Source organism: Dicentrarchus labrax, unplaced genomic scaffold, assembly GCF_905237075.1.
Source record: "Dicentrarchus labrax unplaced genomic scaffold, dlabrax2021, whole genome shotgun sequence".
In the NCBI taxonomy this organism is placed as follows: Eukaryota; Metazoa; Chordata; class Actinopteri; family Moronidae; genus Dicentrarchus; species Dicentrarchus labrax.
In genome coordinates this window covers 33,933,027-33,940,614 of record NW_026136704.1, presented here as the reverse complement: position 1 = coordinate 33,940,614, position 7,588 = coordinate 33,933,027, and the positions used below count along the sequence as shown (strand labels likewise).

Genomic DNA, 7,588 nt, shown 5'->3' with positions numbered 1-7,588 from the left:
CTCATATTAAACTGCGTTCAGGAGCTGCTCCTCGTCACCGGGACCAAAGTATCAGAGGATTGTTTCAACACGGACCTTTTCTCTTGTAACACAGGAAGTCTCTTACCGCTGCACTGCTGCATATGCTAACTGTGACTAACTAACTATCATCAGCAAACTGTAGGAAGTTGAAGTGGGAGTCTTGGATTTTAGACTGTTTGCTTTATGAAGAACAAAGGTGATAAAATGGCACCGTGTGATGCAGCTGTGTTTACAGTCCTCATCTCTGACACCTTTTACAGACAGTCTAGGATTGCATCATTTAAAATAAGGAACACTGACATTATTGTCTTTATTAGTGGTTGTTTGACTGATGATCAAAGTTCACATTCACAGCGCTGCTCCTCTTCCTGGAATGAACCACAGCTTGATAACCCCTCCCTCTTCCTCCTGTTCTCAAACACAGCGAGCTCCTCTCTGCACACATATTTCCTTGTTCCCTCCCCTTTAGATCTACAGTTTGAAGATGGGTGTAACCAACATGTGGTGATGTGAAAGAGCCCACAGCCCCCATTCGCTGCAGAAACACCTGTTGATTACATCAGAGCTCAAACTAGTTTCAGCTCTGAGGAAGTGAAACTCAGACAGTCGCTGTCACTGAGAGGGGAAATGGCGCAGCAAGGAGTTCAGCTGGACCGAGAAAGATTCTGCTGTCCGATCTGTCTGGATCTACTGAAGGATCCGGTGACTACTCCCTGTGGACACAGCTACTGCATGAACTGTATTAAAAGCTTCTGGGATGAAGAGGATGAGAAGAAAATCCACAGCTGCCCTCAGTGTAGGCAGACCTTCACACCGAGGCCTGTCCTGAGGAAAAACACCTTGTTAGCAGATTTAGTGGAGGAACTGAAGAAGACTGGACTCCAAGCTGCTCCTGCTGATCTCTGCTATGCTGGACCTGAAGATGTGGCCTGTGATGTCTGCCCTGGGAGAAAACTGAAAGCCCTCAAGTCCTGTCTGGTCTGTCTGGTTTCTTACTGTGAGAAACACCTCCAGCCTCATTATGATGTGGCTCCATTAAAGAAACACAAGCTGGTGGACCCCTCCAAGAAGCTCCAGGAGAACATCTGCTCTCGTCATGATGAGGTGATGAAGATGTTCTGCCGTACTGATCAGCAGTGTATCTGTTATCTCTGCTCTGTGGATGAACATAAAGGCCACGACACAGTCTCAGCTGCAGCAGAAAGGACTGAGAGGCAGAGAGAGCTCGAGGTGAGTCGACAAAACATCCAGCAGAGAATCCAGGACAGAGAGAAAGATGTGAAGGAGCTTCAACAGCAGGTGGAGGCTATCAATCGCTCTGCTGATAAAGCAGTGGAGGACAGTGAGAAGATCTTCACTCAGCTGATCCGTCTCATGGAGAAAAGAAGCTCTGATGTGAAGCAGCAGGTCAGATCCCAGCAGGAAACTGAAGTGAGTCGAGTCAAAGAGCTTCAGGAGAAGCTGGAGCAGGAGATCACTGAGCTGAAGAGGAAAGACGCTGAGATGAAGAAGCTGTCACACACAGAGGACCACAACCAGTTTCTACACAACTACCCCTCACTGTCAGCACTCAGTGAATCTACATCCAGCATCAATATCCGTCCTCTGAGGTACTTTGAGGATGTGACAGCGGCTGTCTCAGAGCTCAGAGATAAACTACAGGACGTTCTGAGGGACAAATGGACAAACGTCTCACTGACAGTGACTGAAGTGGATGTTTTACTGCCACAACCAGAGCCCAAGACCAGAGCTGGATTCTTACAATATTCACGTGAACTCACACTGGATCCAAACACAGTAAACACACGGCTGTTATTATCTGAGGGGAACAGAGAAGTAACATTAATGAGTCAACAACAGTCTTATTCTAGTCACCCAGACAGATTCACTGACTGGCCTCAGGTCCTGAGTAGAGAGAGTCTGACTGGACGTTGTTACTGGGAGGTGGAGTGGAGAGGGGATGGAGTTCGTGTAGCAGTCGCATACAAGAATATCAGCAGAGCAGGGAGGACAGATAAATGTTTATTTGGATTCAATGACAAATCTTGGATGTTAAAATGTTTCACAAATGGTTATAACTTTTATTACAACAGTGTCCATACTCCTGTCTCAGGTCCTCAGTCCTCCAGAGTTGGAGTGTACCTGGATCACAGTGCAGGTATTCTGTCCTTCTACAGCGTCTCTGAAACCATGACTCTCCTCCTCAGAGTCCAGACCACATTCACTCAGCCTCTCTATGCTGGACTTTGGCCTATATATCATGGATCCACAGCTGAGTTGTGTAAACTGAAATAGACAGAAGTGATTTCAGGGACAGTGGGTTAAATTCTGTGTTTCATTTCTTCAAATGGTTTTGTTTCCATCGTTGTTGCTGAGAGCTGATTGTTGTGGCATTTCTTCACTGCACAGAGATCATCTGTCAATCAAACATTGTGGGCGGTACTTTGACATCTTCTCATTAGTTGTTCTGTAAATGTTTGAGTGTCTTTAGGTGGCGCTCCTTCCTGTGTCTGTTTAGCCATGGAGCCTATCACTGCTCATGATGACTGTTGTTTACCTGAACTGATATTTCTCTGCATGAAAATGTAAACTTGTGTTTGTTGAATATTTGTAATGATGTATTTGTATGTTGTTGTTTCTCTTCCACTGTATGGGTCTAAGAGAGAAAGCAGCAGACCTTCCTTTATCGGAGATATTCTGTTCTCACCGCTTTGGAAAGAAATCTATAATCACATTTATTTGGTTGTTGTTGTTGTTGTTGTTGTTGTTGTTGTTGTTGTCCAAATCCACGTACAAATGAGGAACTATGAGGGATTATAAAAGTGTATTCAGCAGGATGATAATCAATAAGCAGATGATTGATTATTTCCTTGTACATAGCTGAGATTCTGCTCCAACAAACTGATTGTGTGGATGAAGTGAATCTGTACATGAACTCATTGAACAAGAGTCATTGAACAGACTTTACTGATGGGATGTGTGAACAAACTGAAGCTTTACATCATGAATAAACAAACATGAACAAAGTATTTTCTTCTTGTCTTCATTCCAGGGTCTCATACAAAGCTGATGGAGAAACTGTGAAACTAATATGAGAGTATAACTGAGGCAGTTTTCCTCCTGAAACACCACAAAGTTCAGAGTTCATGTTCAGAGCAGAAGAGCATTTGTCAGTCAGTCTCTGTCCTTTCAACTTTCCTCACTAAAACAGCTTCGTCACAGAGAAATGAGCAGAGTTTTCTATCACTTGTTGCTTTTTACAACCAACATTTTGTTTGTGCACTCAGTCAATAAAGAGGATTTATTACACAGGCTGAACAAAGTGGACAAATAATCAGAATTCATTGGGTCCAGTTTGAGTCCTGAAATGAAACAACAGATATCGTGTAGTTGTGGACTTGAGCTCATTTCATTCATTGTGTGTGTGTGTGTGTGTGTGTGTGTGTGTGTGTGCTCCACCTGCTGTTTCTTATTGGAATTACAGAGGACAATCTACACTAAAGAACTTCTGCACACGTTTTAATATTTCCCTTCAGTCCAATGAGCCTCTGCTGTCTGAAACCTTCCTTACCACATACAGAGCTGGACCGTCCCCTTTCTGTCTCCAGTGAAATAAAAAACACAACAACTTCTAGGTTCCTATACGAAGGAGTATTAGGGCCACATATACGTTAAAAGATGAGAGGAGAGAGATTTATTTTTTATTTGCATATTAAGAATGAATTCAAACTAGAAGCATTAGAGCATATAGCTGGCTCACATACCTACAGATGTGACCTCCAGTATATAGACAGACAGTAGAAAGAAAAATGAACTGAACTGGACTAGAATTTATGTTTTAAACATAAATATTGTTTCTAGAGCAGCTGTAACTTCAGCAAAGTCACTATATAAAGATAAAGATAGATAAAGTAAAGTACAGATAACCTTACAGATAGACTTCTTCACTGAAAAATTCAGTGTATGAAGAGATCAGATTCAGGTGAACTGTGTATATTTCTAACACACCTTAAAAATCAAAAAGGCCATGCGAAGCTTTGGCGACCCATACTGGGAGTCCTGACCCTCAGGTTGGAAACACTGCTTTAACAAACATTTGTTGAAAGTTTTCTGTCAAAATAAAAGTCAGAAATGTATTTATTTTATTTTACCACATTCGAAGACCCGGTTTTGGGTCGCAACCCACCAGTTGAGAAACCATGCTTTACAGATTTTGTAATCAGATTTATGTTGGGGATTGTTCCCTTTTAGTGGAGGAACTAAGGCCTCTATGAGTTGAAATACTTCTACCCAAGGTAAAACTAATTCCAAACATGTTTTTCATACTTTAACATTTAAATTGTTAGTTGTATGAAAATAATTTCCTCCAAATTGATGTTTGGATCCCTCATTTGTTCATTTTGTGAAGCCCCCTTTGCTCCACTCTCTCATGCAGGTACAGGTTCATTGTGTTCTTGGAACTGATTCTCCCTGAAATCTCCTGCTATCAACACTGCTGTGATGAAATCTGGGGTTTCCCTGTCAGCAGTGTGGAAATAGCAGAAAGAACAGCCTCTGATGTTATTAATTAACTAGTGCAAGTAGGACATAAATAATATCTGTGTCCAAATAGGGAGGGGTGTCGGGACTATAAAGGGTCAGCTGGATGTCTCCCTGAGCTGTGACTGGGACAAGATTATAATCCTTAACAATGATCTCCTTCAAAATGCTCCTCTGCGCTCTGGTTCTGACTCTGCTGGCGGTCACTGGGGAGTCTTCGTCTGGTGGCGGTAAGTCCTTTCAGATGTCTGAGAATGTATTACTATAAACATAAAAGTACTCAAGTACTCCATAATTCAAGATACTTTATGCATTTTTATACTTCTACTCCACCACACCTCAGAGGCAGATATTACAGACTACATTTGTCTTTAGTTACTTTCCAGATAAACTCGTTACAAGGGACCACACAATAACTTAAGGTGTGGTATTTGAAAGATGTGGCTGTCTGATGAAGGCATCCAGTTGCATTATGGGAATTGTAGCATTCAGTGTTTTTGAGTTTGATACCAGAGACTAAACATCCAGACATCTCCAGCTCTGCAGTCCTAAATGATAGTGCCATACTAACTTGGTCAGCTCTGATGCAGCTTTACAGTCTCACTGCATAAAATTAAACTGAATTTGTGAAAGACACAAATTGTAATATCCTGATGTGACCACATCCACGCAGACCCCCAATGAGTACTAACTGATCTGTGCTCTGACAGGCGGCACCCCCAACCACAACTACGAGTTGTCAGGGTCAGAACTGAGGAGGCTGTACAACTCTGCGGTTTTCAAGGCTGAGAGGATGAAGAGGCCGCTGGATGGAACTTCCTTTGTGTTGGGACCACTCAGCCACTCTGGAGTCAGGTCAGTCCACAGTCTCACATTCCTCATTCAGCTGGTAGATAAAACCCTTCGTATGGTTCATAGCATCAGATCGTTGGCAGACATGGAATATAATATTTATGTATATATTATATTATTATATATAATAGAGCACCCTGAGGGACGCCTTTACAGTTCTTCAGGAAATGAGGTGTTAGACGATAAACAAACACAACCGGAGATTGTTTAGAGCTGTTTGTTCCTCAGAGTGACGCTGGCTGACAGATCCCAATGGCTCATCCACAAAGGAGGCAACTATGGCGTCTCCTCTCAGACGGTGGTGACCAACGCTCGTCACATGAGCTCAGACTGGAGGGTAAAGGTTTATGTTTTTCCAAAAAAAAGTTCTGTTTTCATTTTGCACAGTTAAATAAATCAAAATGACACAAATAGAAAATGATATACAGTACAGAGAGAGGCCTCCACCTGAAGTTAAAACTTCACAGTGACGAGAAATATCTGTACAGTGGGAGGAGGTGGAGCGGCCATCTTTATATGTTAATGATAATATCTATAGGTGAGAGTAGCCATACAAACACTGTGTTGTACTCAGAACGACCACGCCTCCTTTGGAGTTAAACAAGTACTGTAAAAGTGCCTAAAAGCTGCATTTTTGTAAATCAGACAGTTTTAAAAAGCTAGTTTACAATTTTCAACAAATGAGGACAATAAAAGAAAAGATCTGTAGCTTTAGTTAATGATGTTATTGAGTCAATGTGGACTGATATATAAAAGTTATAAAACAGCAGTTTCAGTTTCAAACTGAAATAGATTTCTGTCACTGGTGCAGGTTGTTCAAACGTTGGACTTCCAGGGGACAAAGACCGTTGCAGACTTTGTGGCGGCCGGCGGCTCCGACTACAGCCTCATCTTCGATAACTGTCACCTGGGATCTCGTCGAATGATGAATCAGTGACTCTTCTACTTTATGAAAGTTGCAGTTGCAGTTTGTCTCTTCTCTGCTGAACAGATAATAAAGCTGAAAGCTCACAGAAGGCGTCATGTGCTCTTTATTCCACCAGAGGGCTCTGCAGGGCTTTGTAATGGACATGAGAAAAGACTAAGTGACTTTATTCAGATCAATTCTGTTCACTCATTTTAAAGAAGTTTGGAGTGTGATATACTTGCTAGATGTAAGTTCAGTTAGCTGAATGGTACAATTAATTTAAAAAACCTAATAAATCTATATATTAGTTTGAGGCATCAGTCAACTCATCAGTTTTTACAGTGTACCACACAAGAGAGCACTGTTGTGTTGTTCTTTCCCAACATGGATGTGTGTGTGTGTGTGTGTGTGTGTGTGTGTGTGTGTGTGTGTGTGTGTGTGTGTGTGTGGACGCTATCTGCTGGATGTTCGCCAACTGACCTGTCCGAGAGCAAAGACTCAGGCCGCCGCTGTGTGTTCGCTGCTTCCTGTTTGTTCTTTCTTGGAGCTCCATTCGCCTCCGATCGGCAGCGTTCATGCACAAGAACAGACGGTCGGTTGTAGGTGTGTAATCAGTTGTGATGACAGAGATTATGTCACCACACTGGGGTGTCCCCGAGCAGAGTGTGCCACACATTACGCAAAGATTACACAATTCATACAAGCTTTTGTGAGCAGTTTCAGTGAATCCTGTATCAGTATCTTATTATTTTTCCAATAAATTCACCTCCACAAGACTTCTGTGAACCTTTAAAACCAACGCGTCTTAATAAAGGAAGTTAACATCAATTTACCCTCCAAACAAACTAGAGTCACTCATTCACATGAATTAAACCCAACTCAGTTGTTTTGAGTGAACTTAAATTTGTGCGGTATTTTAATTATTGGTAATATAATTCCAGTTTGTTACACTGACTCATTTTCTTTAAATTAATTTATATCATTACAAAACTGACCCTGTATAGCTTATAAGATTCCAGTTTATTTATCATCATAAACCCAAATATGCATCCAAATAATTAAAAATGATTCCCAAAGGTGAAGATTTGTTTGTCACATAGAACATTTAATTGGCTACTTTATGATAATGAATGTTTTAGTTAGTTAAATAGTTTTTCAGTACACATCTTGGGCCAGTGATGACCAAAATATCCTGGAAATAATCTCCAATAATCTAATTGGGATTGAGTGAGTGATATTTCTCATTATATGTATTTTTTAACAAACATA

General features: G+C 41.5%; 2 protein-coding genes across 2 annotated transcripts; both read left to right on the top strand.

Annotated features, from left to right (window-relative positions):
- The first annotated feature begins 563 nt into the window (after nucleotides 1-563).
- Nucleotides 564-3,048, top strand: LOC127362950 (E3 ubiquitin/ISG15 ligase TRIM25-like). The gene has a single exon (XM_051399352.1). The coding sequence runs from the start codon at nucleotides 649-651 to the stop codon at nucleotides 2,314-2,316; it is 1,668 nt and encodes a 555-aa protein (XP_051255312.1). The 5' UTR covers nucleotides 564-648; the 3' UTR covers nucleotides 2,317-3,048.
- Nucleotides 3,049-4,621: 1,573 nt separating this feature from the next.
- LOC127362983 (uncharacterized) lies at nucleotides 4,622-6,428 on the top strand. The gene is made up of 4 exons (XM_051399412.1): nucleotides 4,622-4,790; nucleotides 5,271-5,415; nucleotides 5,641-5,749; nucleotides 6,224-6,428. The coding sequence occupies exons 1-4, from the start codon at nucleotides 4,712-4,714 to the stop codon at nucleotides 6,347-6,349; spliced, it is 459 nt and encodes a 152-aa protein (XP_051255372.1). The 5' UTR covers nucleotides 4,622-4,711; the 3' UTR covers nucleotides 6,350-6,428.
- The last annotated feature ends 1,160 nt before the right edge of the window (nucleotides 6,429-7,588 follow it).

Excerpts from the sequence above, each read along its gene's own strand:
- LOC127362950 (XM_051399352.1), top strand. The coding sequence starts at position 649 with ATGGCGCAGCAAGGAGTTCAGCTGGACCGAGAAAGATTCTGCTGTCCG.
- LOC127362983 (XM_051399412.1), top strand. The coding sequence starts at position 4,712 with ATGATCTCCTTCAAAATGCTCCTCTGCGCTCTGGTTCTGACTCTGCTG. Across the intron at positions 4,791-5,270 it reads GGAGTCTTCGTCTGGTGGCG|GCGGCACCCCCAACCACAAC; the intron begins GTAAGTCCTTTC and ends GTGCTCTGACAG. Across the intron at positions 5,750-6,223 it reads ACATGAGCTCAGACTGGAGG|GTTGTTCAAACGTTGGACTT; the intron begins GTAAAGGTTTAT and ends TCACTGGTGCAG.